Raw genomic sequence first — 26,788 nt, forward strand, 5'->3', positions numbered from 1 at the left:
GGAATTCTCTCCCCACCGATCTCTGCCTTACACAGAACCACCTCTCCTTCAGAAAACAACTAAAAACTTGGATATTTGATAAGTAAAGTACCCCCCTCCCTCAAGCGCCTTGAGACCCTCTGGGTGAGTAGTGCGCTATACAAATTTCTGAACTTGAATTTGAACCCAAATCTGCTTCTCTCCAGCAGCCTCTTCCATAGATCCCTTCCTCCAGGTCCCCCTACACCAGGGCAGCTGCACCATGAAGGCTACGATCCTGTGGGTGCCGGAATCCAGGTAAATCCTCATGCGGTATCTATCCCCTTTGAGTGGACTGTGCACAATCCGCTACACTCCGGCATGGGGGAACATGTTGCATAAGACATATCCCCAGATGGTCGGTCCGACTACCATCGTCGTTATGAGGTGCATAGTTTCAAATGCTCAGGCCCGGGACTACCCCAAAGTGGTCCAGCAAGCTATCGCTTATGGTACCCAGATCTTGCATACTTTGGACAGCAAATGTATCCATCATGCTAAACAGATTTTGGAGACTTAAGACAACTTTATTCTTTAGGTTAAACATTTACTACAGGCTGAGCTTTGGGCAGCAGACTTGGCCCTCTGGTTGCCAAATTGTTACTATCTTAGAGGTTAAGATTGTAGATATAATCCTAAACTGAAACAGATCTTGGATGCTCAGATCTCAGATTGCAGAGATTTCCACCAGGTACCACAGATTTCAAATGTTGTCAACGGTGGGAGGTTGGGGGTAACTTTGTCAAACAACATCAGTTCTGCTTCCTGAATATTCAGCCTTTCTTAATACAGAAGTTAGTAACCAGTCTTCGAAGGATGAATGTCCTCATAGTAGGAGAATGGAATACATTAATGTTTGCCCAGGTGCCTCGTATTTTAATCTTTAACATATTTGCTTCTTTTGATAAATGTGTGATTTAATCTGAGATCACCTATATCTAATTGATTTACATAAATATAGGACGATGCATGGATTATTCACTTCAGGAGTGAAGAAATAATGTTTTTCTTTTTCAAAAAATAGTGCTTGATAAGCACTATTTTAATGAGTGTTTAAAATGTTATGTACAGTAGCCAAGTGTTTGTGATTCTGCAATTTTGAAAAAAATATCTATTCTGAATTGAAACTGTGAGCTTGTTTTCATTTTAAAATTAGCTCACATTGGTTGTGTGACTGTCCTGACCCACATATCATTTCATGTTGCTTTTGAGTCATAGTTAAATAGAATATTAGAGCTTTCTTTTGTATGCATCACCATGTTATTGTTTGTTTCATAAATGTCTTCGTTGTGTCACAAAGGTGTAATGAATATGTATATAGAGTGTAGATTTGTAACTGTAAATATTTTTATTTCAGATTCCAATCTTTCTATACAGATTCCAATTGACATCAGTCCTAAAGATGGTTTCTGCAATTATTTTTTAGGAAACCGAAACGTCGACCTTTCATCTTATCCCTGTCTTGTTTTATTCAGTTTGCTTTGGGATAGGTGTTCTTAGGTTCTGTTGAGTCACTTATTCATTTATTAGTGTGTGTACCCACAGGCCTAAGTATTTTTGTATGTTTACTCATCTGTATATGAAACGACTCATCCAAATGACTCTTTGATAAAACTATATTTTGCTAATACACCTTGTTTTGTTGTTTATAAGTTGTTTATATGTTTTGACCTAATAGAGGTTTTATATTTAATCAGAATATCACTCTGCTTAACTGATTGCTGATAAGGATTATTAATTTATCCTTTTTAAATTACTTTGAATTACCAAATACTTTCAAAATAAATTCCCTTGAAGGCATCTTTACCTCTCCATTTAATTACCCAAGCCCTCAAGGGTATTTTGGGTCGCTCACTTTTTGTTAATCATGGATGTATAAATGTCTGTGTGTGTGAGTGAGTAGCTATTCGAGTGGGTGTTTGGTGAAGTGAGTTGATGTGTGAGTTGCTTGATTTGAGAATGAGTGTTGGAATGGATGTAAGGTTAAGTGATTGGGTGTGTGAGTGCTTTTATAGGTGAGTGAGTAGCTGTGTTAAGAGGCTATATGAGTTGGTGAGTGGGTGTGTGAGTGGTTGTATAGGTGTATAAGCGATTGTGTAAGTAGCTGTATGGGTGAGTGTGTGGCTATATGAGTAACTGAATGGGTGAGTGAGTGGTTATGTGAGTGGCTGTATGAGTAGGTGATTGGGTATGTGAGTGGCTCTGTGGGTGAGTGGGGGTTGTGTGAGTACTTGTATGGGTCTGTAAATGGGTATGTGAGTGGTTGTGTGGGTGGGAGTATGAAAGGTTATCTAGGGGTGTGAGTCGGTCATGGTTGTGCATGGGTCTGTGGATGATATCATCAGTGATATCATTTGAGATGTCATCAGTGACTGACCATGTCATGAGGGATGTAATATGTGAGGTCTGGATGTATGAAGTCCATGTGGAAGGAGTGTGGGGTAACCTACAAGTTCTCCACACCCTGTCATCCACAAACCAATTGGCTTGTTGAAAGATTCAACAAGACCTTAAAAGGCGTGATTATGGGCCTGCCTTAGCCTGTGAGGCAGAAATGGGACGTCCTTTGCCATGCCTGATGTTGCTTACTGGAGGTGACAAAGAAGGGAGTTTGGTTAATCCCATTTGAACTTCTGTACGGCCACCCTGTTAGGGGATGTCTTGTGAAGGAGGGATGGGAGAAAGCATCCAAGTAACCCCCCCCCATGACGTGTTTAGTTCCATGCTAATCCTGAGCACCCAAAGAGCCATGTTCTAGAAGAAAGCTTCTGAGAACTTGGAGGTGAGTCATGAAGTCATCAAACAGTGATACAACCAGGAGTCCACTCTGTTTGGAGGTTCAACCTGGCCAGAAAGTGAGTGTAATAGAGCCAATGGAGCTCAGGGTCCTCCAAGACTATTGGGGTGGGCCCCATGAGGTGATTTGGAGAAAGGGGAAAACCACTAATCTAGTGGACCTCAAGACCCCCAGAAATACTGTAGCAGGCTTGGGACACATTTTAAGTACTACAATAAGTGCTGCAGGCCCACTAGTTGCATTTAATTTACAGGCCTGGGTATATTGTATACCACTCTTCAAGGGTCTTAGAAGTAAACTAAATATGCCAATCCGCTGTAAGCCAATTTTACCATGTTAATGGAAGAGAGCACAGAACTTTAGCAATGCTTTGCATTGGTAAAATGCACTCTAGAGTCCTAGAGCCAACAAAGATTAATTTCAGCAAAAATTGGAGGGTAAAGGCAAAGCCCACCCTAAGACTGACAAATCAAACAGCTAGCTGATGCGGACCTGACTCCAAGATTAGCACAACGGCGAAAGAATAAGAAAACTCTGGTTGCCATAGGTTCAAAACTTTGGAACTAACTGACAGATGACCTCAGACTGACCAACAAACTCCCCCCATTTAAAGCCTGTATCCATCTGACTAATGTATATTTCACAAACTTTTGCACACTTTAAGATCATCGTGAAATACAAAAGAAATGGTATGGCGTGGTTAATGATATGGTCTATGGAATGGCATGGCAGTGTATGGTACAGCAGTTATCTTGTAAGTGAAATGACCCATACCATAGTCACGTCTTGCCTTGTTCACTATTCCCTCACCCACTGAGGGGAGCAGCACTGAATGCATAATGTAGCCAGGACAGTATATTTAGGTCAGCTTGATGTATGACTGTTGCTCCCCAGCTGTAGCCACACATCCTTCATTTTGTGCCACGCTATTTCCCTTTCGCTAGACTTTCCACTCATTTAGCTGGAGGGCAACCTTTTTATCTTGCTGTCCAGGTGTGAACCCATCAAAGCCCCTACCAAAGAGATGACTTTTCTCAGCGGGTGAAAGCACTCACCTTCCGGAGGTCATAAGTAGTGACTATGATTGAAACTAGAGTCATAAAGATGAGGATACCAGGAGTTTCATAGTTGTCAAAGGTCAACCAAATACCCACAGCAACAGCTTGGAACAAGTAAAAGGGATTTAGAATCTGTGTAGAACAAAGAGAAAACAGATCAAAGTAGCTTTCACAGATGATAGAGATGATTTACATTAATCATTAACAGGTATTTTCAAGGTCAGTATGTTTTGATAGAACTAGTGCAAGCTGCAATAGAGCACTGGGTCTGTGGCGGGAAGACCTCCCTGGGGGTGCTGAACTAGAGACTGGGCATAATACCATAATATCCCTGGATACAATTATAATGAATTTAAATTGGGGAGTACGGTTTTTAGGGATAGTAAATTATTTCCTATATATGTTTGATACATTTCCACCAAAAGGACAATAGAAATGCATAACTGCAGCCAAAAGTTTGGAATTATGCAATGGATTCAGGGTACAGCCATGATTCCGAATATTTGAAACTCTACACAGTAAATTAACCACTCACACCTGAAGGAGCAGTCATTGTAATAACCTGATTAAAAACCGATTAACCTATTAAAAGCCCTTATCAACCAGTTAACTGTGTTATTTATTTGGGTTCTTACTAAAACACAGTAAGAGCCCAGGAACCTTTCTTACCTCTTTGAAGAGCAGTTTCCAGACTGGGACTACCTCTACTTCAATAGCATTGGGTCCCACTATCAATTTCCTACAAAGAACAATTCCTTGGTTAGTGATAAACACAGAAAACACACCACATGTATAAAGCATTGCTTTCTGAGGTTCCAGCACCTTGAGCACATGTGGTTAGACTCTACACGCCTCGGATCCCGTGACCTTCTCAGGTGTGGGAGACATTGACTCCTCCTGGCTGTGAACAGATCTTACACTACTTCAAGCTACTTGGTCATGGATGAAGGGAACATTGACCCTCAAGGATGCAAACTGGGGTTCAACAGAAGTAGCAGCTGATCTCATCTCCCCCACATGCCCCAGTGAATGCTGCATCATGAGAGCTGTGATGTTTCCGAGGTCCATGCATGAGCAGCTTCTCCAGTCCAGGTCTGTTCATTGCTCTCTTGAAGTCCTCAACATTTGAGGCTGTAAACAGGACAAGTGATTAAGTGTAAACAAAAGCCGGACTTGATGAGAACCTCAGTCATGGACAAGGGAATCTTGACAGCCCTGCATCTGTCACCTCTGACCTATGTGTGGAATCAAAGGGTGAAGCAGTGGATCACAGGAGGTGCCTGGGTAGATCTCTGGTGTGTGAGGAGTGTGCACACTCCCTGCCTGCAGCACTGTCGTCACTCCAGAGAATGGATCCATCTGTCCCTTTACACTGATCCTGGCTCATGGAAGGCACAGCAGAAGTCTCTGTAACATCTCACTGATACTTTGCTGCTTGACACAATAACCGCCAAAGCCTAACATGGCGACTTACCATGAAGGTGGTGGCCATCTTTGAACAGCAAGGCTACGTTGTGGAAGCGCAGGATCAACTCGAACGGCGAGAATATGAGCTGCAGCTGTTTGCGGCACTGGTACTTTTAGTGCTACTTTTTGTTTGCATGAAATGCAACATGGACCGGATGATGCAGTTGACACTACAATATTGGCTTTTTGCATAATTTTGTGACAGCAAATAACATACATTTCACGCACCTCTACTTACAGAATGTGCAGTTTGGAAACCAAAAACAAGGGCTTAGGGCAAACAAAGGAAGACACAAGGAGAAGATGGACGGAGCGCTGAAACTTTTCAGACACTCACTGCAGGTCACAGACCTGGGTTGAAGACTGATTTGCATATGGCTGTGTCTGAACTGGGGTGGCGCAGTGAGCTAAAGAACGATGATGGATTCAACCCAGATCTGTGACTGGGGGTGAGTGTCTGAAAAGTTTCAGGGCTCCATCCATCCTCTCCTTGAGTTTGCTTTGTTCACCCTAAGCTGGCAGGGTATGCCCAGACGTGGATCTCTTGCTCACTTTGCCACTGGAGTCAAGCTAGCCTGGCTGATCAGGGCTGTTAGCCCGAAACTGGTCCCAGGATGCTTGTTTCCGGTCCAGGGAAGACATGGCTTGGCAGTTCGGGCTGGACTGTTCCCATGAGGCACAGGATCAAGACTAATTTGCATATGACCATGTCTGAACTGGGGTGGCAGAGTGGGCTAAAGAATGATGATGGATTCAACCCAGATCTGTAACTGGGGGTGAGTGTTAAAGTTTCAGCGCTCCGTCCATCATCTCCTTGTTTTCAGTTTGACAACCATGCATGTTGAAACAATTTGAAACTATTTGAATCCAAAAAAGAATATTTTAAGTGCAGTAGAAGACCTCAGATAATTAGTCCCATAAACTTTCAAAGAGCTCTTGCTTAATCCTAATTTCACAGTGCTAGTGTCTTGTGGTTTGGTTTCACCTTTGCACTGTGTTATGTTGGCATGAGTTTGTTAGAAGTTTAAACGCCATTTTCCTTTTCTGCAGCCTCTGCACACGACGCATTTTGTTATTAAAGCTTTTTGCCTAGTTGGATATTTTGCTTCACACGAGAATAACATGTTTGCTTATAATATCAGCCTTGCTTGGTAAGCTATGACTGTACAGTGGGTGCTGAGGCCTTCAAGGTTATTTCAACACAGGGGTTGTTGTTCGGACTGATCAGCGCACTGAGTAGACATAATATGTATGCAGCTGTGGCCAACTCTGGGTTTAGGCGCGATTAATAATGCTCTGTACAGGGTATGAGACACTCACTTGATGAATATCCGTATGCAGAGAGTTGGTGCAGGAGATGATGTGATCCATTTCTGCAGAACCCATAGGTATGGGCCCGCCCTCTGTACCCAAAGAGACCTTCTGTAGATATAATATAATATACTAGCTAGGGAGTGTAAACCGAGGTTCCATTCGGACCTTTTCCCTTTAGCATTTTAACATGCTTTCGCCTTTTGTATTCTATGGAATAGTAACCATGCTGCTAACCTTGTTCCTTATAATATGTTTGCTTGTATTAGCTAAGATACTGCGTTGGAGAACACTGCATTAGAAATAAACATTTCAAACTTGCACGTGTCCTCATTGACTCCTGGTTCTGGATTGATATGTTAGTATAACGAAAGAGCGTTCATGTGTTCCACGTAACCTGAGGTGTTCTAAGTCCATGTTCTGGGTTGTCTAAATCATTGGGGGTCGGTAAGAACCAATGAGACACTGATTGCTAGTCTGGTAGGGGATTTTGGGTTCTGAGGTGAGTTTTGTCACACCCTAATTCACTGAGGTTCTAAGTCTCTATGCACAGTTCTGTGTAGGAGCAGAATCCCTGCTACACTGGTAAGTGCTACATTTGGTGCATTTAACATCAATAAATTGTAATGTGCTGCTCATTTTGAGTGCTGGGTCAGGGTCTTCCTACCTGATTTCTTGTTCTTCACTTGTGAATCCAGATCCGAGCTTTGTGTGTACGTCGTTGCAGGAGTACTTTTCCTCCAGAGCCCTGAAATGAGAACACAAGAAATTGTTTTGCATATTATGTAATTGACAAATATCTTATAAATGTACATTTATCCAAGAGGCCTTCTTATTCCTTTTCTTCAGATTGATTACTATTCATTGATCTAAGCTGATTAAGAGACCTCATTGTGTTAAGGAGCTTTCTGCACACAAATGTGAGCAACTACAGGAAAAATTCTTCAAACTGACTCAGTCAGTCTTTTGAGAAGGATAAAATGTGGTCTATAGAATCAATAACTAGGAAGGGGTGCGATAGGTTTACAAATGCATGCTTTAATATTGGTAAAGTTTGTAATCTTGGTGAAACAGACTGCCAGGACCCAAGATAGCTGCTTGCTAATACAGCTCCTGCGGCTGGAACCATACATATATCTCCACCCTTGTAACCATCACCATCTGCAAACTTATAGCCCTGACTGAGCAACAGAGAAGGTGAGCTGTCCAAGCAGCCTGCAAGTCCCAGTGCCACAGCTAGAGCTGGAGGAAGATGGACCCCCTTCTACATCGGTGCTATGATGGAGTGTCACAACGTGGAGTGCTGTGGCTCACTGGTTAGAGGCGGCAGACCTGGAAGCAGAGGACGGCCCGGGACCAGGGTTCAATTCCCGATGCGGCAGGGTCTTGGACCAGGGTCAGCGGACTCGATAATTCTCGCCTCGGTGCCTACTCTAACCAGGGATCACACTCGGCAACTCTGGGTATTAGCTTGCCTCATCTCTACAACGGCCCCCCACATACGCCGGGGATACCTGGTTTCACCTTCGAGATACCCAGTAGGGACCATCTCACAGGGATAGCCAGGACGGGTTCCCCAGCGGTCTACAGCGCAGAGATACCCCATGTGGGGTGATTCATGCGCTTTACAAGACATTACATTACATTACAACCTGGGGGGGTCAAAGATGAGAGGTCCAGTGACAGACAGAACAACCCATGATTGCATCAGAACCTATCCCCCAAGTGATATGGCCACAGTGGCACAGGCAGTACAGGCTGGTGTATTCTAGGGCATCCTTAAGAGAGGAGGTGAGGGACAGTCAATGGTGGCGCCCCAGCCGATGGGCTTGGCTGGGATCATTAATTGGATGCATATAAAGGAGACCTTACCAGTGCCCAAGAAAAAACACAAAAGTACCTGAGCACTGCATGGTGAGGCCGCATGGGCTGTAGGTAGCTCAGTGCCCCATTGGTGATGCCTTAGTCAGCTTTGCATGTGGCGTGGCACGAAGAGTCTTGGGTGCTGCACACACATCAGCCACCAGAAACACCAATGCACACTAGGGCCCAGATTGATGCCAATCTTAAGTCAGATTCACCGAGCCGCGCAAAGCCGCCTTGTGTGGCCCTGCACGGCTTGATCAATCTGAAGCAACACAAGGCTGTGAAATTAATTCCCTTGCATTACCCTGCGCTGGTAAAGTGTTACATGGGTGGAGAGTGTGTTCCCATGCATCCATCCATGCTTCTTCGCATATTCCCAAATTTACCAAGGGAGGAAATCCTGTGAATGTGTCATAATGGTACACCTGCTCGATAGAGGAGCAATGCATAAAAGATCTTTATTTCTTCTCATTGTCACCCGCACAATGTATCTTAGCAATTGTAGTTTTGATTTTAACATGCTAAACAGTGTTTTAAGTGGGCACAGTTCTGTCTCTGCTGAGCACTCATTTCTGTCCTTGAGAGTGCTGCCTCAGCAAAAGAAATCTGGAAGCCAAACAATATATAAGTCTGAGTGACCCGGCTGCACCTGACTAAAGACTTTGAAAAGGAGGGCTGGGGAAGAAAGGAGAAGGACCAGAAGGACCAAGATGATGACCAGTAGGAGAATAAGGGCCATGAGGTGGACCACCAGGAGGGCTCGGATGACCAGAGATGCATGGATAGGAGAAGAAGAGACAGGCTCAGGGACCCCTAGACCATGAGGAGGGGCGTTACCATTGCCAGAGGGGACTGGGAACAAATAGGTGTGGGGCAACAGGACAAGGAAACTAGGAGCAGCAGACCCAGGAACACAGATGAAAGAGGACCAGCACCAGGAGACCAATGGATCAGAGAAAGGAGGACCGCAGAGATCAGATAAAGTATAACCAAGAGGGAATAAGTAAATGGAACAGGATCAGGAAGACCACAAACAGAACGGACCAGGTCTAGCAGAAGACCCTAGATCAGAATGACCAGGAGGTATGTAAAGGACAAGGAAGTCCAGGCCAAAGTCCAGGCCGAGTGGGGCGAGTATCAGATGATCCACGAGGACCTGGCTCAGGAGAATCCTAAATTAGAGTGACAGGAGCTACATGAACCAGGGTAATACCCAGCATTGGAACTAGGAGGACGACTACCGCAGGCAAGAGAAACACTGGACCCAGGAGGGGCATTACTAGGAGGACTTTGATAGAGGGCACCACAGTCAGATGGACAAGAACAAGGTCGAACAGGGAGACCAGGAGGACTAGCAGAACTAGGATGACCCGGAGGGTCTGAGAAACCTACGCGAGGAGGACCTGAAGACCTGATGCACGAGGACTAGCCAAAGGACAAACGGTACCAGAACTAAGACCAAGATGACAGGGGACCAGGAGAAGAAGGCAGGCTATAAACAGGGCTTCGATGACAGGGGACCAGGAGAAGAAGGCAGGCTATGAACAGGGCTTCGATGACAGGGGCAAGGAGAAGAAGGCAGGCTATAAACAGGACTTCGATGACAGGGGGCCAGGAGAAGAAGGCGGGCTATGAACAGGGCTTCGATGACAGGGGACCAGGAGTAGAAGGCGGGCTATGAACAGGGCTTCGATGACAGGGGACCAGGAGAAGAAGGCGGGCTATGAACAGGGCTTCGATGACAGAGGGCCAGGACAAGAAGGCGGGCTATGAACAGGGCTTCGATGACAGGGGACCAGGAGAAGAAGGTGGGCTATGAACAGGGCTTCGATGACAGGGGACCAGGAGAAGAAGGCGGGCTATGAACAGGGCTTTGATGACAGGGGGCCAGGAGAAGAAGGCGGGCTATGAACAGGGCTTCGATGACAGGGGACCAGGAGAAGAAGGTGGGCTATGAACAGGGCTTCGATGGCAGGGACCAGGAGAAGAAGGCGTGCTATGAACAGGGCTTCGATGACAGGGGACCAGGAGAAGAAGGCGGGCTAGGAACAGGGCTTCGATGACAGGGGGCCAGGAGAAGAAGGCGGGCTATGAACAGGGCTTCGATGACAGGGAGCCAGGAGAAGAAGGCGGGCTATGAACAGGGCTTCGATGACAGGGGGCCAGGAGAAGAAGGCGGGCTAGGAACAGGGCTTCGATGACAGGGGGCCAGGAGAAGAAGGCGGGCTATGAACAGGGCTTCTCCTTCCCCATTCCAATTTTGAAAGGAATGGATTTATAGTTTACCAGTGCAAACCTTTGATGTGCTAATGACCCCGAGGACCCCTTTCCCTTTCAAAATCATGCTGAGAGCCTGGGGGGCGGGGGGTGGAGTTCCAAAATGGAACCTTTTTTAATTCAGAACTGATTGATCTAAGGAACACAGTCTGCTTTGAAAAAAAAGTTTTTCGTTTTGAAAATCAGTCATAGGAATGGTGGCGTGCTGTCACCTGCAGCCACCATCGCTGAACAGTCAATTACAGAGGCTCTCAAATTGACACCTGCCTATTAAACATTAATAAGGCGGTCATTCTTAAAAGTATGTAAAGAAGATCGACTGCTGAGGTAAGTACATTTTTCTTTGTTATGTTTATTTTTTGTAATATTTCTTTATATTATGTCTTGTCTCTTCGACATACTTTGTCTTGTGCCTAGTATTGGCAAAGCGCTCCAATGCTGTTGGTCGCGCTGTCGCTTAGAAACAGCAAAAAGAACGTTGAGGTAGTCACAGCAAGTACACTATTCCCACCATGTTCAAGAGCCGCCATTGGCCTCCAGACAATATACTAAGGAAGGATGTTCCAGGCCTTCTTAAAGACATGGGGTTCTTGTCATTTTATGCTTTTTGTGTATTTATGTAAACCTTTTTGAAGACAAAGAAAGCACAATTTGTCATTTATGTTACCAGAAACCCCTGTGGAGAACCACTAAATCTTTGTAAAAGTTTCTTTAAATCTTTCAACTATGGAAAAATGACACTGTTGCAATGTGTAAACAGAAGTTGCCCAGCACAGATGGAAGCTGAAGTTATCTCATCTGCTTCCATCCACAACTGAACAGCAAAGTATCTTAGGACACGCCCACTCAGCAGAAATCAAAACAGGAGCTCTGATAGGATGATAGTTAAGATTCGCTGTCAATAGAACGGGCGCTGTGGATGGTCAACAGTCACGGGTCCAAGAAATGTAACTTTTTCTTCTGAGACATTCCCCTATTGGACCGATGTTGCCGGTGTCTCGATAGCAGACCTCCCAGAATCCTTTGCTGATTCATGCGCACTTCGCCTTTGCACATTCATGGCCAGCATAGCCCTCCCAGATCAAGAGGTCTAGAGCTGGACCAGGTGTGATCATACATAACACAGGCACTTCAAGACTTGAAAGGGAAGCCTGAGCTCAGGAGGTGCAGCTTTCCTGGAAATACTCCCTGCGGTCAGCATGAAGACGTCACAACACACTGTGCCAGACCTGATAGATCTGGAACTTATGGCCCCCCCCCCCACCTCCCCCCCCCCCTCGTGGTGCTGTTCGTACAAAAGGAAAGATGGTCCAAAGGAGCTGAGTGGCGTCACTTGCAACAAAGCTTTCATTACATTTACAACAAAACTTTACCCCATGTCTCATGCACACTCTTGGTTTGCCTGCTTCGACCTGCATCTGTGAGCTCCAAAGCTAATTCTGCCAGTGCTGGCAGTCAGCAGTGGACCAGCAAGTATGCCACGGGTCCTGGTGAAAGCATGCCACGGGCCCTGGTGCAAGCATGGCACGGGTCCTGGTGCAAGCATGCCACGGGCCCTGGTGCAAGCCTGCCACGGGCCCTGGTGCAAGCATGCCACGGGCCCTGGTGCAAGCATGCCACGGGCCCTGGTGCAAGCATGCCACGGGCCCTGGTGCAAGCATGCCATGGGCCCCGGTGCAAGCATGCCACGGGCACTGGTGCAAGCATGCCATGGGCCCTGGTGCAAGCATGCCATGGGCCCTGGTGCAAGCATGCCACGGGCCCTGGTGCAAGCATGCCACGGGCCCTGGTGCAAGCATGCCACGGGCCCTGGTGCAAGCATGCCACATGCCATGGGCCCTGGTGCAAGCATGCCACGGGCCCTGGTGCAAGCATGCCACAGGCCCTGGTGCAAGCATGCCATGGGCCCTGGTGCAAGCATGCCAAGGGCCCTGGTGCAAGCATGCCACGGGCCCTGGTGCAAGCATGCCACGGGCCCTGGTGCACACAGGCCCTGGTGCAAGCATGCCACAGGCCCTGGTGCAAGCATGCCATGGGCCCTGGTGCAAGCATGCCACGGGCCCTGGTACAAGCATGCCACGGGCCCTGGTGCAAGCATGCCATGGGCCCTGGGGCCCTGGTGCAAGCATGCCATGGGACCTGGTGCAAGCATGCCACGGGCCCTGGTGCAAGCATGCCACGGGCCCTGGTGCAAGCATGCCATGAGCCCTGGTGCAAGCATGCCAAGGGCCCTGGTGCAAGCATGCCACGGGCCCCGGTGCAAGCATGCCATGGGCCCTGGTGCAAGCATGCCACGGGCCCTGGTGCAAGCATGCCATGGGCCCTGGGGCCCTGGTGCAAGCATGCCATGGGACCTGGTGCAAGCATGCCACGGGCCCTGGTGCAAGCCTGCCACGGGCCCTGGTGCAAGCATGCCATGAGCCCTGGTGCAAGCATGCCATGGGCCCTGGTGCAAGCATGCCACGGGCCCTGGTGCAAGCATGCCAAGGCCCCTGGTGCAAGCATGCCACGGGCCCTGGTGCAAGCATGCCACGGGCCCTGGTGCAAGCATGCCACGGGCACTGGTGCAAGCATGCCACGGGCCCTGGTGCAAGCATACCATGGGCCCTGGTGCAAGCATGCCACGGGCCCTGGGGCAAGCATGCCACAGGCCCTGGTGCAAGCATGACACGGGCCCTGGTGCAAGCATGCCATGGGCCCCGGTGCAAGCATGCCACGGGCACTGGTGCAAGCATGCCACGGGCCCTGGTGCAAGCATGCCATGGGCCCTGGTGCAAGCATGCCACGGGCCCTGGTGCAAGCATGCCACGGGCAATGGTTGAAGCATGCCACGGGCCCCGGTGCAAGCATGCCATGGGCCCTGGTGCAAGCATGCCACGGGCCCTGGTGCAAGCATGCCACGGGCCCTGGTGCAAGCATGCCATGGGCCCTGTGCAAGCATGCCACGGGCCCTGGTGCAAGCATGCCACGGGCCCTGGTGCAAGCATGCCATGGGCCCTGGTGCAAGCATGCCAAGGGCCCTGGTGCAAGCATGCCACGGGCCCTGTTGCAAGCATGCCACGGGCCCTGGTGCACACGGGCCCTGGTGCAAGCATGCCACAGGCCCTGGTGCAAGCATGCCATGGGCCCTGGTGCAAGCATGCCACGGGCCCTGGTACAAGCATGCCACGGGCCCTGGTGCAAGCATGCCATGGGCCCTGGGGCCCTGGTGCAAGCATGCCATGGGACCTGGTGCAAGCATGCCACGGGCCCTGGTGCAAGCATGCCACGGGCCCTGGTGCAAGCATGCCATGGGCCCTGGTGCAAGCATGCCAAGGGCCCTGGTGCAAGCATGCCACGGGCCCCGGTGCAATCATGCCATGGGCCCTGGTGCAAGCATGCCACGGGCCCTGGTGCAAGCATGCCATGGGCCCTGGGGCCCTGGTGCAAGCATGCCATGGGACTTGGTGCAAGCATGCCACGGGCCCTGGTGCAAGCATGCCACGGGCCCTGGTGCAAGCATGCCATGAGCCCTGGTGCAAGCATGCCATGGGCCCTGGTGCAAGCATGCCACGGGCCCTGGTGCAAGCATTCCAAGGCCCCTGGTGCAAGCATGCCATGGGCCCTGGTGCAAGCATGCCACGGGCCCTGGTGCAAGCATGCCATGGCCCCCGGTGCAAGCATGCCACGGGCACTGGTGCAAGCATGCCACGGGCCCTGGTGCTAGCATGCCATGGGCCCTGGTGCAAGCATGCCACGGGCCTTGGTGCAAGCATGCCACAGGCCCTGGTGCAAGCATGACACGGGCCCTGGTGCAAGCATGCCATGGGCCCCGGTGCAAGCATGCCACGGGCACTCACTGGTGCAAGCATGCCACGGGCCCTGGTGCAAGCATGCCATGGGCCCTGGTGCAAGCATGCCACGGGCCCTGGTGCAAGCATGCCACGGGCAATGGTTGAAGCGTGCCACGGGCCCCGGTGCAAGCATGCCATGGGCCCTGGTGCAAGCATGCCATGGGCCCTGTGCAAGCATGCCACGGGCCCTGGTGCAAGCATGCCACGGGCCCTGGTGCAAGCATGCCATGGGTCCTGGTGCAAGCATGCCAAGGGCCCTGGTGCAAGCATGCCACGGGCCCTGGTGCAAGCATGCCACGGGCCCTGGTGCACACGGGCCCTGGTGCAAGCATGCCACAGGCCCTGGTGCAAGCATGCCATGGGCCCTGGTGCAAGCATGCCACGGGCCCTGGTGCAAGCATGCCACGGGCCCTGGTGCAAGCATGCCATGGGCCCTGGTGCAAGCATGCCAAGGGCCCTGGTGCAAGCATGCCACGGGCCCCGGTGCAAGCATGCCATGGACCCTGGTGCAAGCATGCCACGGGCCCTGGTGCAAGCATGCCATGGGCCCTGGGGCCCTGGTGCAAGCATGCCATGGGACCTGGTGCAAGCATGCCATAGGCCCTGGTGCAAGCATGCCACGGGCCCTGGTGCAAGCATGCCATGAGCCCTGGTGCAAGCATGCCATGGGCCCTGGTGCAAGCATGCCACGGGCCCTGGTGCAAGCATGCCACGGGACCTGGTGCAAGCAATGAAAATGGCACTTTTGATTGCTGTTGGGGCTGTAAAATATAGCAATTATCAGTGTTTCATGTGCCGAAACCAAGCTGCACGTTACTGAAGAGCCTTATCCTTGGCAATCCTGGACTTGGGCTACGCGTGGTTTGGTTCTGGGAGGACCTGACCTGGCAGTTCAGGCTTAACTGTTCTTATCGGAGCAGGGTCAAAACTGATTTTCACATGGCTGGGTGTAAACTGAGGTGGCATGAGGTGCAAAACACAGAAGGACTGGGATGCTAGCCAGAGTAACTACCAGTAGCTGAGATTAATTCAAGCATGCCACCCATTACTATACATATTTGTCATTTACTTTGTTACAAATTTGCCACGAAATTGGCAACTCAATAATGTCAATCGATCACGTATTCAATATGTCCTTAAAGAGATTGTGCTACATGCCATGTAGGCAATCTGCACATCCTGCTGTGTAGTGAATATGCAAGTGGCCATGAAAGCATATACCAACTATCTTGCAACATAAGTAACCCTGGGCAAAGCACTACGCTACGCTCTCGTAGTTTGCAAAGTTTGCCCTACTTCGCAGTACATGAATTGCACGTAGCACAGTGCAAACACGCATAGCATAGCGCAGAGGTTATTTTTTGCTTGCTCGCGGTCCTCAACGTCAAGTTGGTGACCACAAGAGTCTTTTTCCTCATTCGCGATCAGCAACATCAAGTTGCCGATTGCGAGCGTGGAAAATAAACCTCCCGACGAGATTCTCAACGCGGCAGGTCAGGTTTCCCATTGCGAGTGGTTGGGTATGCTCGCGACCAGAAACTACCAGTCCTCGTTGAGAAAGCTGCTGCTCGAGTAAAAACCTACTTGAGCAGCAAAAAATGACAGCTCGCACTGTGCAAGATGCCATTATCAATGATTGCACAGTATGGACAAGCATCCGGCACTGTGCAATCATCACGACCAGCGCACTACGCAGTTCACGTAGAGCTACACGTATCTCGCATAGTGCAAAGTACACTTCGCGTAGCTACGCATAGCGCTACTTCGCGAACTACGCCCAGGGTTAAACATAAGTACCAATGTAATGGTATATACAGTCACCCAGAACTAACTGAATCCCATCCCCTGGTAGCAGTGGTGAGCTACCATGATGAACAATAAGGAGTCGATCCAGGAGCAATAGCATCAAAGCCGCTGGTGCAACTCTAGTCACCCAGGAAAAACTACATGAACATAATACAGGTGTGAGAAGTTGGCCTGATATGCAGTGCTCACTATTCTAGTGATCACTATGTATCAGTCCAAGCGACCCTTATTGATGATTGGTTGTAAGTCAACCTTATAGACCAGCTATCCTAGTAGCATGGACAAGAGCAGTCTTTAGGCTAAACTCTAGAGGGCGTGTTAAGCCAGCTGTTATACCATCACATGTACCCCTTGAACACCAAGTGAAAGGACACCACACAAGTGTTATGAAAATAAAAGGATATTTATTTAGAACACAACAACCCTGGACTCTTTATGAGGACAGGGTGCTAAGCACAATACAAAGCTCTTATGAAAATACTCAAATCGCACAATCTACGCAAATGCCCGAGGGGCACGAAAAACGATATACTACAAAAGTGGAATGCGAAATTACTAGCAGGTAAGTACTACTCTAATAGACTTTAGGATCGCTAGGACTGGACTACTGAACCTTCAGATTACTAGCAGGAGGCCTAGGGGGATCGGGTGCAGAGTGTGCACTCTCACGCGGGATGCGGGACAAAGTCTATGGATGCTAGATTTCGTAAAGTTAGTGTTATCGGACTAATCCGACTATGTAGAGCTGAAACGAAAAAGGATCTGGACCCTTGTATAGTGAGGCTATGCTGGAGCACCGAAATGCTGAGGTTACCTAGCCCAGGGGCTTCGGCTGCATACGTCTCAAAAGACGTCGGGAATCCTCGTTGCAGTCTATGGAGCCTGAAAGAAGAAGTTGCTGGCAGGCGACCAGTGAAGAGATTCGGAGAGATCCAAGCCTGGATCGGTGATGGAGGATACCTGTAAGCAGAGGGGAACAAGTTCTGAATCACTAGCCAGTGATTAGATGGGGACCAGGATGGCACCGGGTGGAGTCACCTCGACCAGGTGAGTGGGCGACGCTGGGCTCTGCAGTCTCATGGACCAGGAGGCGTTGTCGGCGACCAGGATGGAGGTGCGAGCTGTCCCACGAAGGTATCTGCTGTTGACGTCGCTGGACCCAGGATTGGGGCAACAAGTCTTGGCAAATGCAAGCCCACGCGGTGGACTTAAAAATGGCGTCTGGAGTGGACCAGGAGGGTCCGGGGTGCTCCTCTGTTTGAGGAGAGCAAGGGCAAGTCTGGAGCAACCAGACCAGCGGTGTTGTCGTCAAGGAGCGTCGTCAAGAGGGCCAGCAGGCAAGTAGCCGGACAACGCGGCAAGCAGCAAAGAGCAGAAGGGCCCCGCACAGATCTGGTGGATGCTGGGGGGCTGGACTTCGGTGCTGGAGCTGCTCAGGGTCAGGGCTTCTCGAACCCCAAAGCACTCACTCGAGGATCCCTCGGCGGTCGTGCTGGATAAGCGTCGTGCAGTTCTGAAGATGGCCGGTCCCTCGAGGTCTCGTCACACCCACGGATCTCAGCTGGGCTGATGATGTAGGTAGAGGTCAGAGGTGCCAGGGACGCCGGACCTCGTCGTGTGGGTCGGTCGGATTCTGGAGGAAGGACGTGCAGCAAACCGCAGTGTTCTTAGATGGTGCCTGCGGGTGCAGGGTGACTACTCCTTAGTCACAAGGGAGAAATCTTAGGAAGAAGTCTTGAGTTCCTTTCGTAGAACGTAGTTTCAGGATTCAAAGATGATCTAATTTGGAAGGGGGCCGCTCCAATCTTTATACTAGGAAAAGGGGCTGGCACGCAACTAGGTCCTGCCCATGGGTGGGACCAGGAAGGGGGGTGGTTACACCCCTCTCCCATGCCGGACTTTCCCCAGCTCAGGGGCTGGTGTGCCCCTGGAACTGGTTCTAGCCGGCAGATGCATAGTGAGCACCACTTGCAGTCACCTTCCTCTAAAGCCCTGCCTACCCAGGATACACAAAACCCTGTCTGGGATGGTGCTAGCACCGCCCCTGACAGGAAACCCTTTGTCCAAGCCTCCCTCGCTGGAAGGACTCCCAGCAGCAGGAGGTCAGACTTGTGTCTGTGGTGGCAGCATCCATTTTGTGATGCTGAGGATTGAGTTAACTTTAACTGGGGTTCACAGTTACACACATGTCGTGTCCCTCTAGAAGGGTGGAATGCTAACCCCGTCGCCAGAATTGGCGAGGGGTTAGTATTCCAATTCGTATGACACCTTACTCGACATGTTTTGATAAAGCGATACCAGAGTTGGCATATAACCGCGAGGATTATAATGCACTTAAGAGTATATGGTATGCGTTATCATGGAACAGCTATTAGGACTTGGTTCCGCAAGCTGCAAATGGGCTCAGCTCATGCCAGAGCACCATCTCACACGATTCCAAGCACTCTGCCTTCAGGATTGTTAAGGCCTGCCATAGGAGTGACTGATAGGAATACGAGTGTCCATTATAGGGTTAGATATAGGTATACTATATCTAAAGCAAAGGGTGATTACACCACCTTGCCCCAGCTGTCGTGCAGCCAGTTGTGTCAGATTTAGATGTGCGCAGCCAGGGGTGGCATAATACATGCTGTAGCCCCTGGTAGGCCCTGGGTACACCTATGCCCTTAGTTACAGGGTCTGATAAGGTGGCCCAGTACCAATTAGGTGTGTACCTAAGGTACATGGAATCCATTTTACAGAGAGAACCGTAGGCCTGGGGTCCTGAATAGCAGGGTCCCAGGTCAACTAAGTCGGAAAACCAGCAAAAATCACCAGGCAAAAAGTTGGGGGCAACCATAGTCAGGTATCCACCCTCCTACACAACCCCCCCCCCCCCAAACGAAAGGAGATAAGGCTATCCTTGACCAGGTAAGCCTATATTGCCTGAGTGGCCATATGAGGTGGTACATGCACTGGCATGGTTACCCCCTATATCATGGTCCACTAAGCAACCCCTCACCCTAAGGGTATCTGAGGGTCTCCACCATAGGGAATCTCTACCTGTGGTGTGCTTTGGCAAAGTAAAAGGCTGGTGTGGGAATGGAGTACTGAAGTGAGACTCCACTACTGTTGGGCTCAACTTCCTCCAATCACTATCCACCATATGTTCCTTTCTTTCCAGTACTGAGTTGCTGTGAGCTCTCAGGGTCAACCTCTGGCTACCTAAAGCTGGAGGCTGAGTCCCTCTGTTTGGCTTACCGGAGGGACAGGTCACATTTGGGGTTTTTCGGCCCCAGGTGTGGCTGTGCCCAACAGTGTCCATCTGCGGGAGGTCCCTAGCTAATTTTAAGGGGGATTCCTCAGGAGTTTGTTTTATTTTCACTGGGCTAGGATTACTAGCTTCAGTGCCCTTAATCTGCTGATTGGGGAGTTCTTTTGGACAGGGGGCCCTTTGGGGTCCACCACTGGCCTCCCTGACCTCTACAGCCCTGGGCTGACTGAGGCAGGGTAGAGAGGGGCAGGTTACCTGCTCCAGACTGGGTCCCACCTTGGAAGGGTCCACTGACAACAAGGGCACTGCCAGGCTAGGCCTGACTACCTCTGGGGCAGTTCCTTCATCAGGGGTCAGAACAGTTTCCTGAGGAGGCTGATCCTTTCCTAAATTCTGGTGGGAGGGAGATTTCTCTTCCTCCTCAATGCTCTCTGTCTGAGTGGAGTGATCCATAGTTTCAGGCTTCACAACACTATTGTCTGTCTGAGTTTGATCTGTGGCCATCACAACTCCACCAACCTTTTCAGGAAGGGACTCAGTTTGGGTATGGGCTGTGACCATCACAGCCTTGCCAACCTGTTCAGGAAAGGCATCTTTCTGGGATAGGGCTGTGACTGGCACAGCCCTCCTGACCTGTTCAGGGAGGACATCTTGGGCTGGGGCTGTGGCTATCACTGCCCCACTAACCTTACCATGGAGGTTTACCATTCTAAAATGGGTTTCTTGCTCTACCTCAGCCCAGGCTGAGATCTCTAAATCATTCCCCAGTAGGCAATCTACAGGCAAGTTTGGTGACACTGCCACTCTCTTGCGGCCAGTGTCACCTCCCCAGCTGAGATTTACCACTGCTATGGGATGATCTCTCTGCACTCCATCAATGTTCATTACCTGGTATGTGGCACCAGGCATAAGTTGCCTTGAGGGGACGAGGCTCTCAGTCACCATGGTGATGCTAGCCCCTGTATCTTTATAGGCCTCAACTTTTGAACCATTGATGCGGGGCTCCTGTCTGTACTTGCCCAAAGTGTTGGGACAAGCTGTGAAGTAGGCAAACCCCATGCCAGTCTCACAGACAAGAGTATCTAAGTCAGGGGACCTGGTTAGGCCAGAGTCCCCAGGAACTCCCAAAGAAAATGCACCCAGATTCTTGGGGGCACTCCCACCACCTGGGGGATTACTACTAGTAGTAACAGGAGGCTGGGAAGTTTTATTTGGGGGTATGTTCTCCTTATTGTTGTTGGCCTTGGGACAACTGTTGTCAGTTTTGCAATGGCCTACCTGTTTGCAGGTATGACAATAAGGTTTCTTTTGGGTAGGGGGAGAAGTCTGGGACCCACCCTTTTCAGAGGATTTTTGGGGCCCTGTGGTTTGATCAAAAGATTTATTCCCACCCTTCTCTTGAGGCTTGGTTGATTCCTTCTTTTGGTCACCACCCTGGTTTTTAGGCCTAATCTTGGTTCTGACCCATTTGTCTGCCCTCTTACCCAATTCTTGTGGAGAGGTCAGATCAGAGTCTACCAGGTGCTGGTGTAATAACTGGTTCTGACAATTACTTAAGATTTGCTCTCTCATAATTAGATTGTACAATCCTTTAAAATCAGTAACCTTACTTCCCAGTAGCCAGCCTTCAAAAGCCTTAGTGGCACAATCAACAAAGTCAGCCCAATCCTGAGACTGAGTTTTCTGGGTGTCTCTGAACATCAACCTGTACTGTTCTGTGGTTAAACCAAACCCATCAATCAGTGTATTTTTCAGGACTTGGTAATTGTTAGCATCCTCAGCTCTAGTAGTGAGGAGCTTATCTCTACCTTTGCCTTCAAAGGAGAGCCACAAGATAGCTGCCCACTGACTCTGGGGGACGCACTGGACAGTGCAGGCCCTCTCCAAAGCAGTCATCCATTTGTGGATGTCATCCCCTTGTTTAAAGGGGGGCACTATCTTACTCAGGTGTCTAGTGTCTAAACTCCTGTCCTTTTCTCTAGGTAAAATGCTGCCACCAGTGAGGTCTGCCCACACAATGTTTGCTCTCTAGCAAAGGCAAGTCTTTCTTTGGCCAGGGCAAGTTCTTCCCTTTCAATCCTCAGATTGACTTCCCTCATCTTAGCTTCATGCTCTCTTCTCTGAGGGGATGTCATCCCTCTGTGAGAAGAGGTCTGAGAGCCATTGGTTCGAATGGATCCGTTAGAGCCTCTGGATAGAGACCTAACTCGTCCACTCCCAATGTTAAGCCTGCCTGAGAGTGGCCCTGGGTGTCCCCCAAATCCATTCTCATGCCTGCTTAAGTTGGTCCTGGTTAGTCTACTGACTTCTACCTGACCTTTGTCTGCCTCATCCCCTGACAACTCCTGATCCTCTTCCTCCCCTTCACTAACTGCTGCATGGCGGTTGAGGTCAGGGTCCCCAAGGGTTCCCTCTAAGGGGGGCATGTTCCCATCTGGATTAGAAGGATCTGTGTTAGCAGTCCTTCTGGCATCATAAGTCTCCAAGAGACCAATCAGAAAGGGAATGGTAGGGTTAGAACCCTGTTTTAGCTTCCTGGAGGTACACACTTGTCTCATCTCCTGGAAGCTAAGAGCTGCATATCGTGAAGTGACCTGTGGAGGGTCCACTGACACAAGGTGGGCTTCTGAGTCCCCTCCTTTGTCCGACATGCTTCTAGTGTGGTGTAAGTGATGCACCTACCTACACTATTTGTTTGCCTACTGATCCCTTGCTAAGAGTTGTAGTCAGGGTGTGCTAAGCCCTGTTGAACTACAACAGCTGGTTCAGTAGAACTCAGAGTATTCTAAGCTAAGTTATATGTACCTTGGTACTTATGTGATCTTTCAAATGATATTCTTAGGATACGTGTGGTAAAACAACAGCAAGCTCAAATCCCAACCGCTGCTCACCAATGTGAGAAGTTGGCCTGATATGCAGTGCTCACTATTCTAGTGATCACTATGTATCAGTCCAAACAACCCTTATTGATGATTGGTTGTAAGTCAACCGTAGACCAGCTATCCTAGTAGCATGGACAAGAGCAGTCTTCAGGCTAAGCTCTAGAGGGCGTGTTAAGCCAGCTGTTATACCATCACATATACCCCTTGAACACCAAGTGAAAGGACACCACACAAGTTGTTATGAAAATAAAAGGATATTTATTTAGAACACAACAACCCTGGACTCTTTATGAGGACAGGGTGCTAAGCACAATACAAAGCTCTTATGAAAATACTCAAATCGCACAATCTACGCAAATGCCCGAGGGGCACGAAAAACCATATACTACAAAAGTGGAATGCGAAATTACTAGCAGGTAAGTACTACTCTAATAGACTTTAGGATCGCTAGGACTGGACTACTGAACCTTCAGATTACTAGCAGGAGGCCTAAGGGGATCGGGTGCAGAGTGTGCACTCTCACGCGGGATGCGGGACAAAGTCTATGGATGCTAGATTTTGTAAAGTTAGTGTTATCGGACTAATCCGACTAGGTAGAGCTGAAACGAAAAAGGATCTGGACCCTTGGATAGTGAGGCTATGCTGGAGGACCGAAATGCTGAGGTTACCTAGCCCAGGGGCTGCGGCTGCATAGGTCTGGAAAGACGTCGGGAATCCTCGTTGCAGTCTATGGAGCCTGAAAGAAGAAGTTGCTGGCAGGCGACCAGTGAAGAGATTCAGAGAGATCCAAGCCTGGATCGGTGATGGAGGATACCTGTAAGCAGAGGGGACCAAGTTCTGAATCACTAGCCAGTGATTAGATGGGGACCAGGATGGCACCGGGTGGAGTCACCTCGACCAGGTGAGTGGGCGACGCTGGGCTCTGCAGTCTCACGGACCAGGAGGCATTGTCAGCGACCAGGATGGAGGTGCGAGCTGTCCCACAAAGGTATCTGCTGTCGACGTCGCTGGACCCAGGATTGGGGCAACAAGTCTTGGCAAATGCAAGCCCACGCGGTGGACTTGAAAATGGCGTCTGGAGTGGACCAGGAGGGTCCGGGGTGCTCCTCTGTTGGAGGGGAGCAAGGGCCAGTCTGGAGCAACCAGACCAGCGGTGTTGTCGTCGTGGAGCATCGTCAAGAGGGCCACCAGCCAGCAGGAAAGTAGCCGGACAACACGGCGAGCAGCAAAGAGCAGAAGGGCCCCACGCAGATCTGGTGGATGCTGGGGGGCTGGACTTCGGTGCTGGAGCTGCTCAGGGTCAGGGCTTCTCGAACCCCATAGCACTCACTCGAGGATCCCTCGGCGGTCATGCTGGATAAGCGTCGTGCAGTTCTGAAGATGGCCGGTCCCTCAAGGTCTCATCACACCCACGGATCTCAGCTGGGCTGATGATGTAGGTAGAGGTCAGCGGTGCCAGGGAAGCCGGGTCTCGTCATGCTGGTCGGTCAGATCCCGGAGGAAGGACGTGCAGCAAACCGCAGTGTTCTTAGATGGTGCCTGCGGGTGCAGGGTGACTACTCCTTAGTCACATGGGAGAAATCTTAGGAAGAAGTCTTGAGTTCCTTTCGTAGAAAGTAGTTTCAGGATTCAAAGATGATCTAATTTGGAAGGGGGCCCGCTCCTATCTTTATACTAGGAAAAGGGGCTGGCACGCGACTAGGTACTGCCCATGGGTGGGACCAGGAAGGGGGGTGGTTACACCCCTCTCCCATGCCGGACTTTCCCCAGCTCAGGGGCTGGTGTGCCCCTGGAACTGGTTCTAGCCGGCAAATGCATAGTGAGCACCGGGGTGCCACTTGCAGTCACCTTCCTCTAAAGCCCTGCCTACCCAGGATACACAAAACCCTGTCTGGGATGATGCTAGCACCGCCCCTGACAGGAAACCCTTTGTCCAAGCCTCCCTCGCTGGAAGGACTCCCAGCAGCAGGAGGTCAGACTTGTGTCTGTGGTGGCAGCATCCATTTTGTGATGTTGAAGCTTGAGTTAACTTTAACCGGGGTTCACAGTTACACACATGTCGTGTCCCTCTAGAAGGGTGGAATGCTAACCCCGTCACCAGAATTGGCGAGGGGTTAGTATTCCAATTCGTATGACACCTTATTCGACATGTTTTGATAAAGCGATACCAGAGTTGGCATATAGCCGCGAGGATTATAATGCACTTAAGAGTATATGGTATGCGTTATCATGGAACAGCTATTAGGACTTGGTTCCGCAAGCTGCAAACGGGCTCAGCTCATGCCAGAGCACCATCTCACACGATTCCAAGCACTCTGCCTTCAGGATATTTAAGGCCTGCCATAGGAGTGACTGATAGGAATACGAGTGTCCATTTTAGGGTTAGATATAGGTATACTATATCTAAAGCAAAGGGTGATTACACCACCTTGCCCCAGCTGTCATGCAGCCAGTTGTGTCAGATTTAGATGGCCAGCCAGGGGTGGCATAATACATGCTGCAGCCCCTGGTAGGCCCTGGGTACACCTATGCCCTGAGTTACAGGTTCTGATAAGGTGGCCCAGTACCAATTAGATATGTACCTAAGGTACATGGAATCCATTTTACAGAGAGAGCCGTAGGCCTGGGGTCCTGAATAGCAGGGTCCCAGGTCAACTAAGTCGGAAAACCAGAAAAACACCAGGCAAAAAGTTGGGGGCAAAAATAGTCAGGTATCCACCCTCCTACAACAGGCACCAGAATCCTGGCCCCTTGGGCAGTGCTGAGTCACTTGTGAGTGCAATACGGAGTATACCTAGCTGTAACAGAATTCATGCCTCAGGGAACAGAGATGTGCCACTAGGAAGTATATTGTGGAGTGAACCCAGGAGTGACAGAATCCTCGCCCTTTAGGCAGTGCCAGACTACCAGGAAACCACACACTCACTTAAAACAGGAGTGCCTGATCCTAGCCACTGGTGGCAGTGCCAAGCTACCAGGAAACCACACACGGAGTCAACACAGGAGTGAATGATCCCAGCCCCTGGTGGCAGTGCCAAGCTACCTGTAAACCACACACGGAGTCAACACAGGAGTGAATGATCCCAGCCCCTGGTGGCAATGCCAAGCTACCTGGAAACCACACACGGAGTCAACACAGGAGTGAATGATCCCAGCCCCTGGTGGCAGTGCCAAGCTACCCGGAAACCACACACGGAGTCAACACAGGAGTGACTCAATCCTATTCCTGAAGACAGTGCAAAGCCACCAGCAGTAACCCGGAGTACTAGTTGAGTGAAACAGAGACATTATGGCAGACGATCTGTCATTTAACCTGAAAAATATTCTGTTATGAGGTAGCTGCAGTACTTGGCTGTGATGAAATTGTGTAGTGTCTATAAGAGGAATGCATTAGTTTAGGTGAAGAGGCAAAGAGGAAATAAGAGGGATAAGAACTGGAGTTGGGGCCAAAGGGCAGTTAAGGTTGTATCCTAACCACAAGCTTCAAATGCCAGTTGTCCCTTTGTCATCAAATCTTGGCAGGGCCAGGCACATTTGAGACTTTGCTTGCCAGCGACCACCGAATAGAAGAGCCTCTTGTGGCATGCACTGATTGAAGACAGCAATGAGAAATGACAAACACAGGGGCATATTATCAAGCCCCATATCGCCGCATCTGCACCACTTTTCTGCCGATAACGTGGCAATATTTTCATCCCTCTATTATTAAGGCAGTGTTAAGTTAATTAATATAGCATAAAGCCACGTTAATTGACTTAATGCTACCATGAAGCAGCACACATGTAAGTTACAAAATGGCATTTAAGCTTTGTTTATGTGCAGGAAGGAACACCTTCCTGTACATGAACCCATCTTCCCTGCCTGTGCTGGCGTTAAGTTGTAAAACTTATCGCCATCACAGGGGCAAACTCTAGGCTACACCATATCCTTAGTAATACGGTGCAGCCTAGCGTGTCCGAAGTGGCGAAGAGAGGCGTTAAGCCAAGGCGGCTAACACCTCTTTTCGCCACTCTGTTGGTAATATGCCCCATTGTCTTCTGAAGTGATGGAGGAGAAACACATGGCCTGCTCTGGTTATGGGCAGCCAGAGAAATATCCAGTGGGTCTACCAAAGAGAAAAAGAGGATCTATTGGTTTATAAACAGATGCAGTACCGGTAGGTTTATCGTTAAAATGGTTTACTTTAGCAGTCTTTATCTGGATGGCACAGATGGATTGTC

The 26,788-nt window shown here is 49.8% G+C and overlaps 1 protein-coding gene across 1 annotated transcript in view; it reads right to left on the reverse strand.

The window, feature by feature from the left end:
* The window catches only part of LOC147700479 (putative cation-transporting ATPase 13A4), a 941,662-nt gene that overhangs the window by 690,552 nt on the left and 224,322 nt on the right, over window positions 1–26,788 (reverse strand). Inside the window, exons 5-7 of the mRNA XM_086929645.1 lie at window positions 7,319–7,399; window positions 4,543–4,612; window positions 3,871–4,005 (exon numbers count right to left, since the gene is read on the reverse strand). Coding sequence (XP_086785771.1) covers window positions 3,871–4,005; window positions 4,543–4,612; window positions 7,319–7,399 — 286 coding nt within the window. The remainder of the gene's footprint in view (window positions 1–3,870; window positions 4,006–4,542; window positions 4,613–7,318; window positions 7,400–26,788) is intronic.

The sequence above is a fragment of the Lissotriton vulgaris genome, chromosome 7, assembly GCF_964263255.1.
Source record: "Lissotriton vulgaris chromosome 7, aLisVul1.2, whole genome shotgun sequence".
Taxonomy (NCBI): Eukaryota; Metazoa; Chordata; class Amphibia; order Caudata; family Salamandridae; genus Lissotriton; species Lissotriton vulgaris.